This window comes from Mustela putorius, unplaced genomic scaffold (genome assembly GCF_011764305.1).
Source record: "Mustela putorius furo isolate JIRA1106 unplaced genomic scaffold, ASM1176430v1.1 tig00004041_pilon_pilon_pilon, whole genome shotgun sequence".
In the NCBI taxonomy this organism is placed as follows: domain Eukaryota; kingdom Metazoa; phylum Chordata; class Mammalia; order Carnivora; family Mustelidae; genus Mustela; species Mustela putorius.
In genome coordinates, this window is record NW_025422176.1 from 3,109,205 (window position 1) to 3,130,810 (window position 21,606).

Here is a 21,606-nt window from a genome sequence, read left to right on the forward strand (position 1 = left end):
TTTCAAGTCATCTATGTGTTGTTGATATTCTGCCTACTTGCTATCTTTTATTAAAAGTGGGATACTGAAATCTACAATTATTACCTTTCCATTTGTCTTTTTCTGCCTTAAATTCTGACAGTTTTTGCTTCATATATTTGGGAACTTTGTTGTTAGGTGCATATAAATTTATAAATGTTACAACTTCAAGGTAAATTGACCCCTTTATCATTACAAAATATCCTTCTCTTTTTCTAGTAACACTTTGTTTCAGAGTCTGATATTTGCATAGCTACTGGAGATTTACTTTGGTTACATTTTATGTATTCTTTACATTCTTTTACTTTCAAAGTATTTGTATCTTTGAATCTAAAATGTGTCTCCTGTACAAAGCAGAGAGCTGGATTTTATTTTAATACATCTGATAATCAGCCTTTTCTATGGATTGTACAATCCACTAACAATATTATTATCGATATAGCTGGGTTTAAGTCAGCCATTTTGCTTTTTCATTTTTATGTCTCATGTCATTTTTGTTACTCTATTTCTTCTTTATCGCTTTCTTTTGCCTTGATTATTTTCTAGCGTAACATTTAAATTCCTTTAATGATTTTTTCCACTATATATATATTTTTGAATTATGCTCTTAGTAGTTGTTCTGAGGCTTACTAGGCATATTTATCAGATTTATGTTAACTTAATTCTAGAGAGCTGCTCCCTCTTCTCTATTTTTGTGCTGCTATTATACACAGTTCATCTACATGTGTTACCATTCCTACAATACACTGTATAATTAATAGTTACAGGATTTTATGCCTATTACCAAAGTGGATAAAGGAGAGTAAGCATGTAATTATAGTTTGTTAAACTTATTTCTTATTTTGCATTTTTGGTTCTCTTCATTTGTTCCTATGGATTTGTGTTCCCATCTAGTATCCCTTCCTTACTCTATTACAACTTGGCACCCATCCACCTCCTTTATGCTATTACTGTCAAATTTATTACTTTTCTGAATTACAGGCCCAGCATTACAATAATACAAATATTTTTATAGAATTTCTTTTGAAATTAAAGGAAAATATGTATTGATTTACTGTCCACATACATATATATAAACATTATCTATATCTATATCTATATACACTATATATACCTGTATCACATCTTCCTTATCCATTCATGTGTTGATGGATACTTGGGTTGCTTCTATTTCTTAGTTGTTGTAAATAATGCTGCAGTAAATGTAGGGGTACATGCATATTTTTAAATTACTATTTTTATTTTCTTGGGTAAATTCTCATTAGTGAAGTTACTGGATCATATCATATTTCTGTTTTTAATTTTTTGAGGAAATTTCAAGCTATTTTACACTGTGGCTTAACCAATTTACATTCCCACCAATAGTGCATGAGGGTTCTCTTTCCTCCACATTCTCCCCAACACTTGTTATTTCTTGTCCTTTTGACACTAACCATTCTAACCGCTGTGAAGTGATATTTTACTGTGGTTTCAATTTGCATTAAATAATGATGACTGATGTTGAGCATCTTTTCAAAAAAAGAGATTTTTTAAAAATTTATTTGAGAGCAGAGAGTCTGCTTCTCCCTCCCTCCCCCTCAGAGGGAGAAGTAGACTCCCTGCTGAGCAGGGAACCCAACATGGGGCTCAATCCCAGGACCCTGGGTCCATGATCTTAGCCAAAGATGGATGCTTAACTGACAGCTACCCAGGCTTCCCTTGAGCATCTTTTCATATGTCTATTGGTCATCTATATGTCTTTGGAAAAATATATACTCAGGTCCTCTGTTCACTTTTTAATCAGATTGTGTCCTTTTTTTGGTGTTGAGTTTTATGAGTTCTTTACACATTCTGGATATTAACCCCTTACTGGATATGTCATTTGCAAATATATTCTCCCATTCAGGTTTTCTCTCATGTTTTGCTGATTTTTTCAGTGATACACATATAGATTTCCTTTATTCTCTGCACATTTATTAGTGGGTTTTGATAAATGGTGACCATTAGGTTTGTATATAACCACTCTGCATATAGCAATTTATATTAAGTTGATGACTGTCCAGATTTGAACCCATTCTTTTTTCTTCTCCTCCCCATGTTTTAGGTATATGTTGTTATTTCTATATTATTTTATTTTGTGAGTTCCTTGACTAATTTTTTAATAGAAATATTCATTTTTATTGCTTTTGTGCTTCCTGCTTTTACACTGTCATTTTAGGTCTTTCCTTTCCACTCTTTAAAGTCCCTTTTAATATTTCTTGCAGGGTTGGTTTAGTGGTCATGAACTCCTTTGGTTTTTTTGTGTGTCTGGGAGTTTCTTTATCTCTCCTATTCTGAATGATAGCCTTGCTGGATAGAAGTATTCTTGGCTACAGATTTTTCCCAGTCAGCACTTTTAATATTCCACTCTCTTCTGGTTTGCAAAATTTTTGCTGAAAAATCTCCTGCTAGTCTTATGGGTTTCCCCTTGTAGGTTACAGTTTCCTTTTGTCTTGCTGCTTTAAATTGTTTTCTTTATTACTATATTTTGCCAGTTGAATTACAATATATCTTATTGTGGATCTGCTTTTGCTGATTTTGATGGGGGTTCTCTGTGTCTCCTGGATCTGGATATGTTTCCTTCCCCAGATAGGGATGTTTTTAGCTATTATTTCTTCAAATAATTTATCCGCCCCCTGTTCTATATCTTCTTCTGGGACTCTTATAATATGAATGATATTATATTGGATAGTATCAGAGTTTCCTAAATCTATTCTAATTTTGCATAATTCTTTGTTCCCTCTTTTGTTCAGCTTGATTACTTTCCCCTAGTCTGCCTTCTGGGTCACTAATTCATTCTTCTGCTTTTCCCATCTTGCAGTTCATTCCATCAGGCATATATCTCATTTTGTTTATTGAGCCCTTTGTCTCTGTTATGTTGTTCCTTACTCCTGTGTTAAGGGTCTCATTTGCATCTTCCACTCTTTTTTCAATTCCAGTGAGTATCCTTATTATCATTACTTTAAACTCTCTATCAGGCATGTTACTTTTATCTGTTTTGCTTAGATCTCTGGCTGTGGCCTTGTCCTGTTTTCACATTTGGAATAAATTTTTCTGTCTCCTCACTTTGTCTGCCTATGTCTGTTTCTGTGTATTAGCAAAGTCGGCTATGTCTTCTGCTCTTGAAAGTAGTGACTTTATGAAGAGGAGGACCTGGAGTGCTCTGCGGTGCAGCATCCCCTGTTCACCAGAATTTGGCACTTCAAAAATGTGTGTTGTTTATACCCTACTGTTGTGTCTGAGTCACTTTTCCTTTCAGTGAAGTCATCTGCAGTGACTCCTCAACTTTTGTAGGCACTATTGTTCTCTGTGATATTAGTAGGATCTAGACAGGCCAGCAAGGAGCCCAGAATCCTAGGATCATGATCTGAGCTGAAGGCAGACATTTAACCGACTGAGCCACCCAAGCAGCCCCAGAAAGGACAGCTCTGAAGGGGTATACCTGCCAGGGAACTTGAGAGCGTAGTGGCAGTGTTAGCAAACTTGCTCTGGGCCACTGGTCTTATGCTGGATCCCCCAAAGTGCTGAAGTGGCTGGGGGCAGAGCCTGGGCTTGGTGCACAAGAATGGTTGAGTGTAGCACAGCAGGTATTTAGGGAACACAATGGCAGGACAGGGTGCAGTTGTGGCTTTAACAAAATTTGTCCTGAGCCTGGGACTGAAGCTAGCAGGCTTAAAGTGGGTGAGTCCTCAGGAGAACTCATGGGCATTATGTACTACTAGCAGGTTAGGTAGCAAGTGAATGTGCAGTCCTGCTGCCTGCAGATAACCTTGTGTTTATGCTGGGACCAGAGGATTGGGGGTAGGAGTGAGAAAGGGGGAAATGGTACCTGCCAGCTCCCTCAGTTTTGAAGAAGTCCCCAACATGCTCTGAGATCAGTATGAACAGATCCTTCTCCCATTAGCCCCTGGCACTGGAAACTGCTGTTTTTATGTTGTCTCTCTATGCAGACTGTTCTCTCTTCAAGGGACATTAGCCGTCCCTGCTTGCTCATGCTGAATCAGCTGACTTTTAAAACCCCAGGCTCTAAGTTCCAATGGTTATACACATTCACAGAATTCAGCTCTTCTGGTTTTAAAAGCCATGGGGACCAGTCTTCCCCATGTGAGCTCCTTGAAGCAAAGATCAATTTCTCTGCTCTTTCTGTGTACAACTCCCTCCCTCTTGCAGGCAGCCTCCCTCTGCCTTTCTGACCTTCCTAATCTTTCAGATGCAGTTTCTTGTCTATATTTAGTTGTAGAGTTTGTTCTGCTAATCTTTGGAACACTTGCAATTCTATTTACTTGGATAAGGATAATATCTAGTTGTAAACATGGTATGGGGTGAGCTCAGGGTCCTCCTACTCTGCCATCTTCCCAAACTACCCCTGCATATTAATTTTGTGTTCTGCAACCTATGGAATTCATTTATTAGTTCTAATAGTATTTTGGTGGTGTCTTTAGGGTTTTCTACATACATCATTTGCTAATAGTTATGGTATTAAGTCTTACCAATTTAATGCCTTTTATTTCTTTTTCTTGTCTGATTGCTGTCACTACGGCATCCACTATTATGTTGAATTAAAGTGGTAGGAGCAGACATGTTTGTCTTGTTATTGATCTCAGAAAAAAAGATTTCAGTTTTTCACCACTGAGTATGATTTTAGCTGTAGGTTTATCACAGATGGCCTTAATAATATTGAAATATATTCCCTCCAAACATACTTTTGGAGTTCCCTCCAAACTTAGAGAGTTTTGAATCAAGAATGGATGTCACATTTTGTCAAATGCTTTTTTTCTGCATCTACTGAGATGATCATATGGTTTTTATCCTTCCTCTTGTTCATTTGATTGTTCATTTTGATTGATTTGCCAGTACTGAATCACCCTTGCATCTGTGGCATAAATCCAACACGATCATGATGAATCCTGTTAATCTATTGTTAATTTGGTTTGCTAACATTTTCTTGAGGAGGTTTACATATATGTTCATCAGAAATACTGACCTGTAATTTTACGTACAGTGCTTGATTTCGAATCAGGATAATGCTGACCTTGCAGAATGAATTTGAAAGTTTTGTTCCTCTTAATTTTTTGGAATACCCTGAGAAGAATGAACATTAAATCTTTTAAATGTTTGATAAAATTTGCCTGCAAAGACATCTGTTCCTGGACTTTGGGTCATTGGGAGTTTTTTCATTACTGATTCAATTTCATTATTAGTAACTGATGATTTCAAATTTTCAATATTTTTATTAAATACCATCCCTTTCGGCCTCCATTGTTTCTAATTAGAAGTCAGCTTCTGGTCTTGTTGGGGTGCATCTGAATGTGACAATTTTGGCTTCTTGCTTTGAAGATTTTCTCCTTAATTTTTACTGTAATATTTGTGGGTGAAGATCTCTTCACATTTATCCTATTGGAAGTTAGTGGAGCTTCTTGAATGTGTAAATTAATGTTTTCAGCCATTACCTTTTTGGCTTTGTTCTCTTTCTCCTCTCTTACATCCCAGTTACATGTATGCTGGTGCATTTAAAAGTATCAAAAATTCCTATCAAACTGTTAACTTTCCCTCATTCTTTTTCCTTAGTTTTATTCACATTTTATAATCTCTATCAATCTATCTTCAAGTTGACTGGTGTTCTCTTGTTACAATTCATGAAATTTACTGTTGAGCCCCTTTAACGAATTTTTCACTTTGGTTATTGTACTTTTCAAAATCCAGAATTCCCACCTGTTTTTTTAAATAATTTCTATCCTTTCATTGATACTTTCTATTTCATACTGTTTTCATACATTCCATTACTTCTTTGATCATGGTTTCCTTTAGTTCTTTGAGCATATTTATAATGGTCACTTTGTAAAATCTTCGTAAAACCTGTTATCTGCTATCTTTCATATAAAATTATTTAAAATTTAAAAAGAAACATAACTGAACAATTTTATGCATCACTGAACTGGCTAAATTGTAAATATCAAAAGAATACACAAAAGTCTTGTAGGCTTGATCTACAGTGTCTATGTGAGGATACTATGGACAGATATATACACTTACCTGAGAGAATAGATAGGGTAGTGGATTTTCCTGCCCCATTGTGTCCTAGAAGAACAGTGATCTGCCCCACATATAAATTCAAAGACAAGTCTTTTATAGCTATCTTGGTAGTATTTTGCACCCGGAATTCCTGTTGAGGAAAACCCACAATATATTGACTTTATCACTATCACTTTGGAAGGACAAGCACTCATATCAACTATATATACAAGAAATTATACCACATAATTAATCTCATGAGGAAATTAAAAAATCCAAAATTAAGAAGGCTGAAAATGTGACTGGAAAAAATATCCGAAGGCATAACATGAGCTATAAAATTTCATAGTAAATCTATAAATATCCCCTCAGTAATATCCATTCATGCCTTGATTCAATTAACATCTTAAAGCTGATAATGCCATAATATTCTCTAGTCCATAAATTTGTCCTGGTTTGGAGAATTGCCAATAAAATACCTGGATAGAATATCTAAACCATAAATGTTTTATAGGCATCTCAAATTTCTTATGTGTGTTTAGCAGGGTTCTTAGTGCCTAGTGGCTCAGGTGGTTAAGGATTCAATTCTTGGTTTCACCTCAGGTCATGATCTCCTGGTCATGAGATCAAGCCCTGTCCATTGGGCACAGAGTCTGCTTCAGATTCTGTCTCCCTCTCCTGTTCACACTCTCTCAAAAACAAACACAAATAAAGAAAGAAAGAAAATTCTCCTTAAAAAGATGCAAAAATATGGAAGGAGCATCACTCTCACTCTAGAAAATAAGAAACTTGTTTAAATAATCTAAAAAAATCATAAATTTTCTTGAATTCATCAGAGTAGTGATGTTTCCAGGCAACCAATTAGCCTTGAATTTGAGAAAAAATAGATACCTTTAAGAAGAGATGATGTCTCCTCCTTTATCTGGAGGAGACAAAGGTAGTATGTAACTAATAAAAAGATTTTGGTTAAATTTGTAATGCAAATGAAGTAAAAATACTTTAAGAAACACAATATCTAAATCAAAAACTTGGGATTCAAGCCCATTTCATTCAGACTTTAAACATATGTTCCTTCCAGTATAACCCATTGATGGTGAAAAAAGCAAAACATCTTATGTAACAAAAAAAGTGATTTCTCTTTTACCCCAAATGGCAATAAATGTTTTCTCCATAGATGTCCTCATTCTCTCTTTTCCTTAGACCAAAGCTACCAGTTTCATGAACCGCTTATTTGAAATCTCTAATTAAATGAATGTATAAAGTTTTACATCCAAAACGAAGCTCTTAATTTCTTAAAGTTTCACTTTAAAACCAACTAATGAAAAACCTCAAATTCTCCCCCAATATCTCCGGTATCCATAAATTGCTCCACCAACCATCCATTGCTCAAGGCACAAAACCAACTACTTTAGTTTACTCCTTTTTCTTCAATTTTACATCTAGAGAGTAAACCTTTTCAGCTCTAATCCCAGATATATTCTGAATTTCTATACTTCTATCTCCATGAGACCAGTCCACACTGCCACCACATCTTACCCAAGCTATTATAAAAGCCCCCGACTTGTCTTCTTTCTTCCACTCATAATCCTCACAGCAGTCAGAGTACTCTCACAGAAAAATTAGACCATGTTTCTTTACTTAATAAAGGCCAGTATTGGTTGATGCACATTTGGGCTCCTTCCATAGTTTGGCTATAAACACTGGGGTACATATATCCCTTCAAATTAGTAATTTTGTATTCTTATAGGTAAATAGCTCATCATAAATATATCATCATTGGTGGATCATAGGGTGGTTCTATTTTTAACTTTCTGAGGAACCTTTGTATTGTTCTCCAGAGTAGCTGCACCCATTTGTATTCCTACCAACAAGAACTACCCTTTCTCTACATTCTCGCCAACACCTGTTATTTTCTGTGTTACTTTTAGCCATTCTGACTGGTGTGAGGCAATGATGTGGATGGAGCTAGACAGTGTAATGCTAAGCAAAGTGGTCAGAGAAAGACAAATAAGATATGACTTTGCTCATATGTAGAATTTAAGAAACAAATGAATATGGAGTAGGTGGGAGGCAAGTAAGAAAAGCCTCACTACAGAGAACAAACACAGTCACACGAGGGGAGGTAAGTGGGGAGGATGGGTTAAATGGGTGGTGGATATTAAGGAGGGCACTTGTGATGAGCACTGGGTGTTGTACGTTAAGTGATGAATCACTAAATTCTACATCTGAAACAAATGTTACACTGTATGTTAACTAACTGGAATTTAAATAAAAACTTGGGAGAAAAAAATAATAAAGGTCAACAATTATTTTCTCATATTAAAAAAAAAATGGAATCCGAGCTTTATCATGGCCTTCACAGCCCCCTGCATGGTTTATGTTGTGACTATATCACCAAATTCATTTCATGTCATTCTTTCTCTTTGCTTTCTTTACTCCAACTTTAATCTCATCTGTGTTCCTCAACAAATGAAACTCCTTTCAATCTCAAAGGTTTCAATTTTCTATTTTAATTATCTCTACCTAGTTTTCCAACTATCTGGATACTTGGTATCCCATGATCAGTTGCTTCGTGTCTACCAAGGCTCAACAGCATGTCAGAACTGTTTTTTGAAAAATATAACTCTCTGCTTCAACTGATGATGGCATGGCCTTGATCCAGAACCCTAGATGTCTGCATTGTTACACTCCCATTGAGCTTTACCATAAAATCAACATGATATACTTTCCCAGTGTTACATCCACAGATACAAAGTCGGCTGAATTGGGATGACTAAGCAGCAGGAATGCTTCTACTACCTCCTGGACTTGTTGCAGTGTCCTTTTCTGCTGCAGACTCCACTCAAAGTTGGCAGGTATTTTTGTGTCATTTAGTATAGAGGTAAAAACAGTATTATCAGGTACAGACTATATTGGCCTCAAAACCTGAAGTGGCCAGTAGGCACTATTTTCCTCTTTTACAGTGGGAGGTATAAAATGCATTAAATTATCCTTTACTTTGGGAAGAATTACTAGCAGATATGAGATCACTAACTCCTAAAATTTTTACTAATGTAGTGAGTCCCTGAATCTTCATAGGCTTTATTTGTTCCCTCCTCAGAATACATGTCTGACCAAGGCCTCCAACAAACTTGCCATTTCTTGCTTATCTGATCCAATTATCTATATAGTGGGTCACAGTGATACTCTGCAAAATGTATAGCTAATCCAGCTCCCTTCAGATTATATTAGGACAGAGATCTCAAGAGCCTATAACCCTGGACAAATCGATATATACTGTTGCTATCCATTCAAATGAATACAAAGATCTCTGATTCCCATTTTGATGGTACAGGAAAAACAAACGTGCCAAATCAGTGGCCCTATACCACATTCTGAGGCTGTAATCTGTAATTATAATCATTGTAATTATTATAATTATAATTATAATCTGTAATTATCTGCCATAAGTGAAAATTACCACATCTGACACAAAAACTGCAAATAGTTGAACTATTTTTTTGAATCTGGGATAGATCCACTGTCATTCTGCAGGTTTGCAAGTACCAGAGGGGAGAGTTAAATAGGGTTAAGGGGAATTGCTACTCATGCCACTTTCATCTCTGCCACCTTCCCAAGAATGTGATATTGCCTTTGATTTACCATCTTGGCCAGTGGGGGTAGGCAGTTTCAAAGGGTTCCACCTGGCTTTTCTAATAGAATAGCTCTTCCCTAGAGGCCAATGAATCAAGATAAGGATTTACACCAACCATCAGGTATGTCATTGCTTTTTTTTTTCTTTTCATTTTTTAAAATTTTGTTAGCCACCATCAGTACATAATTAGTTTTTGATAAAGTGTTCCATGATTCATCCTTTGTGTATAGTACCCAGTGCTCCATGCAAAACGTGCCCTCCTTAATATCCATCACTGGGCTAACCCATCTCCCCACTCCTTTTTCCCTATGAAACCCTCAGTTTGTTTCCCAGAGTCCACAGTCTCTCATGGCTCCTCTTCCTCTCTGATTCCCCCCTTCATTTTCCCCTTCCTTCTCCTAATGTCCTCTGTGCTGTTCCTTATGTTCCACGTGTAAGTGAAACCACATAATTGGCTTTCTCTGCTTGACTTGTTTCACTTAGCATAATCCCCTCCAGTTCCATCCATGTTGATGCAAAAGTTGGGTATTCATCCTTTCTGATGGCTGAGTAATACCCCATTATATATATGGACCACATCTTCTTTATCTATTTGTCAGCTCTTTCCATAGTTTGGTTACTGTGGACACTGCTGCTATGAACATTGGGGTCCATATGGCCCTTCTTTTTACTATGTCTGTATCTTTGAGGTAAATACCTAGTAGTGCAATTGCTGGGTCATTGGGTAGCTCTATTCTTAACATATTGCAGAACCTCCACACTGTTTTCCAGAGTGGCTGTACCAACTTGCATTCCCACCAACAGTGTAAGAGGGTTCCCCTTTCTCCACATCCTTACCAACATTTGTTGTTTCCTGTTTTGTTAATTTTTGTCATTCTCATTGGTGTAAGGTGATGCATCATTGTGGTTTTGATTTGTATTTCCCTGATGGCTAGTGATGTTGGACATTTTTTCATGTCTCTTAGCCATTTGTATGTCTTCTTTGGAGAAGTGTCTGTTCAGGTCTTCTGTCCATTTTTTGACTTGATTATTTGTTTTTTGAGTGTTGAGTTTGAGAAGTTCTTTATAGATATTGGATATCAGCCTTTTGTTTGTAGTGTCATTTGCAAATATCTTCTCCCATTCTGTGGGTTGTCTCTTTGTTTTGTTGACAGTTGCCTTTGGTGTTTAGAAGTTTTTTTTATCTTGATGAAGTCCCAAAAGTTCATTTTGCTTTTGGTTCCCTTGTCTTTGGAGACGTGTCTTCAAAGAAGTTGCTGTGGCCAAGGTTGAAGAGGTTACTGCCTATGTTCTCTTCTAGGATTTTGATGGATTCCTGTTTCACATTGAGGTCTTTCATCCATTTTGAGTTTATCTTTGTGTATGGTGGAAGAGAATGGTCCAATTTCATTCTTCTATATGTAGCTGCCCATTTTTTCCAGGACCATTTGTTGAAAAGACTGTCTTTTATCCAATGAATATTTTTTTCCTGATTAGCTGCTGTAGAGTTGAAGTTCCATTTCTGGAGTCTCTATTTTGTTCCATTGGTCTATGTGTCCATCTTTGTGCCAATACCGTGCTGTCTTGGTGATCACAGCTTCGCAATACAGCTTGAAATCAGGCAACGTGATGCCCCCCAGCTTTGTTTTTCTTTTTCACTATCATTCCCCTGGCAGTTCAGGGTATTTTCTGTTCTGCACAAATTTTAGAAATTTTTGTTCCAGCTCTTTAAAAAGTGCCAATGGTATTTTCATCAGGATGGCATTGAAAGTATGGATTGCTCTGGGCAGCATAGACTTTTTTTTTTTTTAATTCTTCCAAACCATGAGCATGGAATATTTTTCCATCTTTTTGTGTCTTTCTCAATTTCTTTCATAAGTGTTCTGTAGTTTCTAGAGCACAGATCCTTTACTTCTTTAGTTAGGTTTATTCCTAGGTATCTTATGGTTTTTGAATGGAATTCAAAACCATTCTTATGAATGAATTCCATTCAAAAACCATAAGATACCTAGGAATAAACCTAACTAAAGAAGTGAATGGAATTGATGCCTAAATTTGTAATTATACATTTGGCAACTACAGAAATGTCCACTAGATGGTATTGTAGTCCCAGTGTATCTACCGTAAGTCCTCAACAGCCAAGATTACATTTATTACCTAGCTGCACATAGACTTGCTCTAACAGTAGGATAATGATGGTACTTTGGATCCCCAAGTATGGTTACCCAAGTAAATTACTAGAAGTCCCTTTGTCCGACTTGGGTAATCCTCATGTACATTTGGTATTGTTGCAGAACACTTCTACCTAGCCAATCCAGACCTTCCTTTGTTCAATGAAGTGTGAGCTCTGCAAATTGGAAACTGTGGAGGAGACCATAAATTTATATATCAGGTGCTATCTTAGCTCCTGATGATACAACTTTTATTTCTCCTGGTAGTACAGGTTGGGCAATATCCTCATTAACTATTCTGCTGTGTTGCCTCAAGAGAACTGTGCTCTGTTAACCCTCATTTGTGGACCAGGTGTCCCAGACTGCCACTCCATACTTGACACTTTATTTGAAAAATTGTTCCTGCCTGTGTGACCACCTATCCTCTATTATGTTGGACTCACATTACCTCCACTTCTGCTAGAGAGTCCATGTCTGTTAAGGTATCTCCTACTGCCAGACTTTATCAGTGATGCTGGTATTCCTCTCACTAGTATATTCCTTATTGCTCTGACTGGGCACACCTGCAAAAGCATGGTCATGTAGTAGATTAAGTGGGTGAAACTGGGTCAGGGTCTTTCTAAGGTTGCAGTCAAGTGGTAACCTGGGCTAAAGTCATCTGAAGACTTGACCGAGACCAGGGTATCCACTTCTAGGCCTACTCAAGTTCATACTGATTGTCTGGGGAAGATTCAGTTCTTGTCTATATGACCAGCTTGAATGACATGATGCTATCCTCAGAGCAAGCAATTCACAACTAAGGCAAAGGCCACAATGACTTCTATGACCCAGTTTTGGAAGTCCTATACTTCACTTGCAGAGTATTATACAGGTTACAAGATCAGCCTAGTCACTGCAGAAGGGGCCTGCACAGAAATGTGAATATCATTGAGGATCCCTGGGGGCCATCATGAAAGCTTCCAGCAACCACAGTCCATCCTCTGCCTCCAATGACTCATTTTGTTCTCACATTAAAACACCTTCACCGGCTCTCAGTGCTACAAATGTCTCAACCATTTATAGCATTAGCTCAAAGTCCAGGGTCCTGCCATCTAAATCACGTCCAGGTGTTGATGAGCCTCCTGTGATCTAGTTTCTAGAGATTACCTCTTAGAGCACCATTACTCTATAGTGGAAGACACGTGATCAAAAGGGACTTGAAATCTACCATCTTCCACTCTCCCCGCAAACCCAACACAAACTAGTGGGATATTCGTAATTTAACCACTACACATACATACTCTCAGTAATTAAGTGGAAGGTAAGAAGAATAAAGCAGTCAAATGAAATTCTGAAATCTACTATTTGTAACTGTCGGCAGTTCTTTGATTAGGACCCAAGAATAAAGGATAATTCTCCAAGGTACTTGACTCCACTTTCTTTTTTTTTTTCTTTTCTTTTTTTTTTTTTTTTTTGAGGTTGACTCCACTTTCTATTCTTGACTCTGACTTCTCAATCATCCTTCCTTCACCATAAAAAGCATACCATGGTTTCAGCTATTTTTTCTAGCCTGCTTTCTATTTGTAGGAGTTTGGCAGTTTGAAGGCCTCTATTCATTTTTTACTATATTGGTTCTTTTAAAGAAGCTAGGGGTATTTCTTATAGCACAATTTTATTTAAATTTTGCTCATGCAAGCCACAAAAGCCACTCCCACAAATATATGTGAGATAATCCTTTACCTTTGGCTTCTGTTGAGGTTCCTGCAAATAATGCCCTAAGTCACTATTGTCCCTAATGTTTGATTAAACGACACTCTGAGGCACAACCTTAGCTATTTATCCATCTGAAACAAAGGTTTTACTCAACATTTTTATTTCTTTGGTTATAGTTTTTGGCTATAGTTGACACACAACATTACATTAGTTTCAGGGCTACAACTTAGTGATTTTACAAGTTTATACATTATGCTGTGTTCACCACAATTATAGCTACCATCTGTTCCATTACTTCAGTATTATGAAATCATTGACTATATTCCTTATGCTCTGCTTTTTATTCCCCTGACTTACTCATGACACAACTGGAGACCAATATCTTTCTTCCCTCTTCATCTATTTTCCCCAAACTCCCATCTCTCTGCTTTCTAGAACCATCAATTTGTTCTCCTTATTTACAGTTCTGGTTCTGTTTTTTGTTTATTCACTTTTTGGCCTCCACTTATGAGTGACATATTGTGAAATATGAGAAATATGTGAAATATTGTCTTTCTCATTCTGACTTATTTCATATAGCATAATATAGTCTAGGTCCACCCATATTGTGTTAAATGGCACAATCTCATGCTTTCTGATGACTGTGTAATATTCCATTGTATATATACACATTTTCCTTATCCATTCATCTACTGATGGGCACTTGGGTTGCTTCCATGTTTTGGCCACAGTAAATAATGTTGCAATAAACACTGAGGTACATATATCCTAGTGTGTACATTTTCCCTGGGTAAATGCCCAAGAGTAGAATTATTGGATCATATGGTAATTCTACTTTTAGTTTTTTGTTTAGTTTTGTTTCGGTTTTTTTACTTTTAGTTTTTTGAGGAACTTCCATCCTGTTTTCCACAGTGGCTGGACCAATTTACATTCCCACCAACAGTACATGAGGGTTCCTTTTTCTCCACATCCTTGCCATCACTGTTGTTTCTTGTGTTTTTATTTTAGCCATTATTACCAGGGTGAGGTAAAAACTCCTTGTGGTTTTGATTTGCATTTCCCTAATGAGTGATGCTGAGCATTTCTTTATGTGTCTGTTGGTCATCTGCTTTGGAAAAATGTCTATTCAGATCATCCATTTTGGGTGATGAGAAGATGTTACTCCATTTAATTCCAATTTCTAAGAGATAACAGTTGACATTTAATTAAGGTGCCAACTGACACTAAAAGAGTTATTCAACTGCATCATAATTAAAGAGTGAAGGAAAAAGGTGTTAATATTCTACAGAGATTCATATTATAGTCAAGTTACTTTCTTATACCATAAAATTGTGCTATAAGAAATACCCCTAGCTTCTTTAAAAGAACCAATATAGTAAAAAATGAATAGAGGCCTTCAAACTGCCAAACTCCTACAAATAGAACAATCAGATTGTTTCTTTTTTTTGGTGTTGGCTTGTATGGGTTTTTACATATTTTGGAATATTAACCCCTTAACAGATTATATCATTTGCAAATATCTTTTCCCATTCTATAGGCTGTTTTATTTTGTTGATGGTTATACACTCATCTTCAAAATCAGCTGTATTGGCAGGGAAGCTCTGGGTTTCCCAAGGCTGTGGGGTTAGGAGCTCAAACAAAACTTAGGTAGACCTGTGAGAGGCAATACTAGCCAATGTTTAGGTTACTTAAATACTGCATGCCTACAGTTGGTAAATAAATACAGTTGATAAATTAAGAGATTCAAAAGTCCCCCCTTGATGAATTCCTTGACAGAGGGAGATTACATAATAGATAAATGCAAAACATTTGTGAACAGAAATTAATGTTCACACAAATTATTCATCTCCGATAGACTCTACTTTTTAGAATGAGAGCACTTGTGGAAAACACCATATAGTTTATAGAAAACCTGAATCTATTCTGGAAGAAGGAGAAAGATATGACTTTTTATTACATACTGAAAAAATTTTATTTTGATCTTTCTTAACAGAAAGCCATGACTTTCTATTAGCATGTGATCTTTTTCCTGGTATTTCTAGTAATAATCATTTACAATGAACTACAACCTAAATTTCAGTTCCATCAGGAAGAAAAAATTTTTGAAACAATACCTTGCACAAATGTTTGATTTGGATACCTGCCACCAAATCAGTAGGCTCTGCTTCAAAATACTTGCTTTCATTTGTTTCATAAAATTGCCTTGTTTCCTTTTTCTCCTCAGGTGTTTCTCCAAACCAGTGAGAACGCTGAAAAAGGGGGAATAAAAGTGAAATTACTGCAAACGTTTTTGAAAAGTGATGCAACAGAAAATACTTTAGCTTGTTACCTTTTGTACGGAGATGGACTGATGAAAATTTCTTGGGGTTAAATTTTGGAGCTAAATGGCTTAATCTGAAGCCCCAAGGCATAAGAGCAGACTGCTCTATTAAAATCATAACTGTCCAAGAGGGACAAATGTAAATTGCTCTAAAATGAGGCCATAACAAAAACAATTATATCACTCCTTGTCATATCTTCTCTTACCAATACATAAGCCAATATAAGAAGGGAAAAGACTGAGAATGGAAGGCAAGATATACACGATTCCCATGCATGGGTCAGACTCTAAGACATCTGTACTAAACAAGGATATAAAACAGTTGGTAAGTGTCCAGACAGGGGGCATAACTAAACCTCTGCTTTTACTACCCAAAGACCCATACTATATTAATTTCTTTATGCCCAAGTTTAATCGTTTATGAGCTACTTGTCTGGAACTGTGAAGGAGTACTCAGAATTTTTAAAGTTTGGAGTTATGCGCCATGATCCACACATTATTTATAGTTATATATACTGGGTGTTTTAAAGTGTATTAGGAAAAGGCCAATGAGTGGTCAGAGTCATTAAAATTATTCTTGCACCAGAACTAGTGGATCAATTATAGACAGTGCAAAATTAGCTCATGGTGGCTTTTATAGAAATTACAATACTTGTTCATAGGGAGTGACCTCTGTCAGCAACAGAAGCATTAGAACTCACCAGCAAGAAAAAGTTCCATGGCTTGGGCACACCATACTCCCCTGGAAAGACAGCTTCTATATACCAGGCCACAAGGCCATATAAGAAAGCATCAAATAAAAACATTCCCAGTACATGGGTAAAGTCAAAGTTCTCCATTTTGGGTGATGAGAAGATGTTACTCCATTTAATTCCAATTTCTAAGAGATAACAGTTGACATTTAATTAAGGTGCCAACTGACACTAAAAGAGTTATTCAACTGCATCATAATTAAAGAGTGAAGGAAAAAGGTGTTAATATTCTACAGAGATTCATATTATAGTCAAGTTACTTTCTTATACCATTAGAATTTAGGGCATCTAAGCAAGTAATCACGTATGATACTTCCTAGTGTGCCAGAAAACAATCAGATGAATGAAACAAAAATAAAATATACTAAGGAATATAAACATTAAGAAAAATAAGCAAACCTATGGGTTAAGACACAGACTCCTTCCTCTCCACCCCTCCTCATGCTGAATGTTCACTGGGAAAGATAATTTTAGAAAACCATAATCATTGAAAAGCAGGGATAAATGCTATCTACAAGAGAGAAGACTAGAAGAATTTTTTGTAGATATTGCCCTGATGAAAAAAGGAAGACTAAAAGTTACTGAAAGCAAACCTGCTTTGCTTCCTGTCCTAGCACTAAACAGCAGCCAGGAGCTCCAAATGAGTAGGGAAAGATACAAATAGACTTGAGCAAATTTATGGAGAGAATGTGGAAGCACTCATGTGCTACCGGCGGTGGTATGAAATAATATCATTTTTTGAAGGACAGTTTAACACATATTAATTTTAAAATTGTGAATATCTTATGAGAATATCATCAAATTTAGAAGGTAAATACTCACTTTCCATTTCTGCCTTGAGTAGGAATTTAGTTCCCAGTGCCATTGCAATATTTGAGCTGAGACAGGAAGCCAGCTTCTGGGTGAATGTCATTTGTGCAAAGTTTGTAGAGACTGTCGCAAATGGAAAGTAAGTGGCAAAATAAATGAAACCTCCAACAGAAACAGCAAAATGTGCTGGAAATAAGAAGGAAATTATAAGGTCAATTAAAGCTACATGCAGAAACCTAAACTACAAAATCTTTGTCTTACTGGAAGAGTGTAATAAAACAAGCACAGTGAGAATAGAAATTTCTTTTGTTCACCATTTGCTCACCATTATAAAATGCGTGGCACTTAGGAGGTGCTTGAAAGTATTTTCTGAATGAATAAAAGCCTGAAATTAAACATTTCAGTAACAATTTTTTCTGGAATTTATCATTATATAATATAGTAACTATGAATATTATAGTTCTTAATGGAAAATTTACATATTTAGTATTCAGCATAAAAATTATAAATGTAAATACTATTATTGACATAATCAGAAAATATCTAGATTGTATTTCCAGATACTATGAGATTCAGTCTATGTCATGATACTGAGGGAAAAGAAGGATACTTGAATAAACAGAAATACAAAATTGGGTCTCAAAAAAGCAGATATGGTTTAGTATACGAAGAGTTCCAAAAATGTGACTCTGATAAAACACTAAAAAGAAAATTCCTGTTAATAAACCAATTAACATTATCAGGAGTTAAAATTCAGCATCTAAGTATAAATGGTATGTTATAAAGTACAATGTATTATTCCACTATTAGGAATGATTCTTCCTTTCCCTCTCTACCTCACTCTACATACCATATTCACAAACTAAAACACTTTATATACTCATCAATGTGTATTCTTTTTTAAAATTAAAATCATAAACAAAATGAGAGGGGACAAATAAGAGCTAACAAATATATCAGACACACCTGATAAAATGGCATCAAAATATATAATGCAAAAAGTAACAATTAATATACAAATGTACAATCATAGTAGAGATTTTAACCATCTTTATCAGAATTAACAAACTTGACCTAATGAAAATACATGTCAACTATCCCAAACAACCTCAAAATATACATCTTTTTCAAACATACTGATTTTAAAAAACTGGAATTGACTAGGTTATAACATAAATCTTAACAAATTTCAAAAGAATTACATTAAATTGGCAATCAATAACCAGAAGATATCCAAAAATATCCATTATGTTGAGCAATTTAAGACATCCATCTTTGAATAATTCTCAATTAATGAAAATTATAAGGACAATTACAAAACATTTTAACAACAGGGAAAAGCTTATTTACCAAAATTTGTGTCATGTAGTCAAACCAGTACTAAGAGGGAAACAACTAGCCTTAAATTCATTTATTAAAAGACATAAGACAAACATTCACTATCACAAGATTTAAAAAATGGCAATAAATACAAAATTTATGGAATGGTAAGAGGATCAGCAAAGCCAAAAGGGGATTCTCTGTAGAGACTAATACTGCAACCAAACCTGTTGTGAAACTGATGAAGGAAAAAAAAGGCACAAATTACTAGTATAAGAAGTAAAAAAGCATATATCATGACAGACATTAGTAAAGACATTAAGAACATAAAAAACCATATTAAATTAGTGATACTGCACCAATAAATTTCAAAACTAAAAATGTAAGTTAAAGAAAATACAACTTACCAAAACTGAAAGAACTAGAAAACCTGAATGTCCTAAGGTCATAAAAGAAATTGAATCAATAATTAAAACCTTTCCCAATGCCTTTTCAGCAACTTCTAGCAGACAAAGAAGAAATAATCAAACCACTGCACTGAAATTCCAAGAGAGACAGAGATACAGAAATAGAGGACAACCTTCCCAAATACTTTTATAAAACTACCATAACTTGATAACAAAATCAACAATGACAGTATAAAAAGGAAATTATAGAGCAATTTAACCTGAACATATAGGTAAAAACCTTAAACCAAAAATTAGCTTAATTAATCCAGCAGGAATACAAAGGAAAACATATCAGGGCGAATTTAAATTTATTCCAAGAGTATGAGATTGGTATACTTAAAAGATCAGCTTATATAATGTACATTGTTAAGAAGAAAAGATAATTTTAGCATTTCAATAAATGCAAATAAAAATTCTAAATAAAACTTTACATCCTTAGTGCAGATAAAATTCTTAGAACAGTAAATAAACAAAACCTTTTTAACCTGATAAATTATATACCTATATAATTTAAAATTTTCCAGTCAACTTTATACTCTAAGAAGTTGTTGTTGGACCTCAATTTTAAAGTGGTTATGAAGGAGGATTTTCCCCACACCATCAAGCAAGCGTCCAGGACATTAGTTGGGTGTCATAACATTCAACTCAATTTTGACACTATTTTTTCCAAGACAGCACCAGATTCCACAGTTTAAGGATTTAGCCCTACCTGGCTATTTCCCTTACCCAAACTTCAGTCACAAGCCCAGGTTATTAACTTTGCTTCTGCTGACTAAAGATCAGAGTTTCCAAGGACCTCATCCTTGCGCTCAATTAATCTGCTAAAGAGGAGGAAAAGTTAAGATGGTGGCGGTGTAGGGGGACCCTAAGTTTTTCTCATCCCTCAGATACAACTAGATATTCACCAAATCATTCTGAACACCTAAGAATTCAATGGGAGATCTGAGAAAACACATGCTGCAAGTCTACAAGTAGAAAAGCAACCACCATTTGGAAGGTAGAGGGTTCTGAGACTTGAACCCAGTGTGATATAAATGCAGAGGAGAGGAAGCATGTTTAAGGAGGCTAGCCCAAAGTATTATAACCAGCAGAGCACAGAACTGGAACTTGCAGAAGTCCACTACAGTGGTGTACATCCTTGGAATGAAGCTAAACCACTTTCTTGCACTTTACACAAAATAAATTCAAATGGATAAAAGACCTAAATGTGAGACAGGAATCCATCACAGTCCTAGAGAAGAACACAGGCTGAAACCTCTTCAACCTTGGCGACAGCAACTTCTTGCTAGGTACATCACCAAAGGCCAGGGAAACAAAAGTAAAAATGAACTGTTGGGACTTCATCAGGATAAAAAGCTTTGCACAACAAAGGAAACAATCAACAAAACTAAAAGGCAACCTACAGAATGGGAGAAGATTTTTACAAATGGAATGTCAGATAAAGATCTATTTTCCAAAATCTATGAAGAACTTATTAAACTCAACACCCCAAAACCAAAAAATCCAGTTTAGAAATGGGCACAAGATGTGAACAGACATTTCCACAAAGAAGACATACAGATGGCTAACGGACATGAAAAAATGCTCCTGGGCATTATGGAAATACAAATCAAAACCACAATGAGATACCACCTCACACCTGTCAAAATGACTAAAACGAGCAACTCAAGAAACAACAGATATTGATGAGGATGTGGAGAAGGGGAGCCCTCTTACACTGTTGGTGGGAATGCAAACTGTTTGGGCTGCTTATAGGTTGTACATGTGGTCATGTCCCCATTAACTATCAATACTCATGATAATGTACAGAGAAAAATAAAATGAAATAGAGTTAAAAATAAAAGTCATGACTGCTATTGGCATGAGAGCCTTCAAAAAGCAAGGAAACAACTTTCAATTGCCTTTGTTTATTAGATACTGTACCAGTACAACCCTAACCCTAACCCATTCCAATCTTCTGGTCTTTCAAAAATGTTTAAAAAGTAACCTTTATAGGAAGAATTATTAGGTTTATCTCAATCTTATATGGAGTTGGAGTATTTTAATCCTTTTTTCCTATACATACTATGATTCATAAATTTTCCTTGCTTTCTGCATGTCCTATCAAGTAATTTTTTGGGCTGATGATATGCACATCCATGAGGTCAATGTCAGCTGTATGGGACATACACTGTATTTCAAATACACAGCAAACACAAAATAAAGATCTATTAATGAAGTACACAGGCCCTTTCTTTCAGGCAAGCAATTTTTTTTTGTTTTCTTTCTCTTTACATACTCCAGATCATCATCAGATACTGACAGAATTTATTCCCTCCAATAGAATATACAGAAGCCATCCCCATCATTACCACTCCTGCTGGATAGTTAAATCGATACCATATAAAAAGCGGCAGTTAAAGGTTAAAAAGAACACTCACGTAGGACGTTA

At 35.8% G+C, this 21,606-nt stretch overlaps 1 protein-coding gene across 1 annotated transcript in view; it reads right to left on the reverse strand.

Annotated features, from left to right (window-relative positions):
* LOC101693766 (phospholipid-transporting ATPase ABCA3-like) overlaps positions 1 to 21,606 on the reverse strand; it is a 119,333-nt gene that overhangs the window by 66,191 nt on the left and 31,536 nt on the right. Inside the window, exons 9-12 of the mRNA XM_004780131.2 lie at positions 17,419 to 17,592; positions 16,546 to 16,724; positions 15,639 to 15,773; positions 6,070 to 6,199 (exon numbers count right to left, since the gene is read on the reverse strand). Coding sequence (XP_004780188.1) covers positions 6,070 to 6,199; positions 15,639 to 15,773; positions 16,546 to 16,724; positions 17,419 to 17,592 — 618 coding nt within the window. The remainder of the gene's footprint in view (positions 1 to 6,069; positions 6,200 to 15,638; positions 15,774 to 16,545; positions 16,725 to 17,418; positions 17,593 to 21,606) is intronic.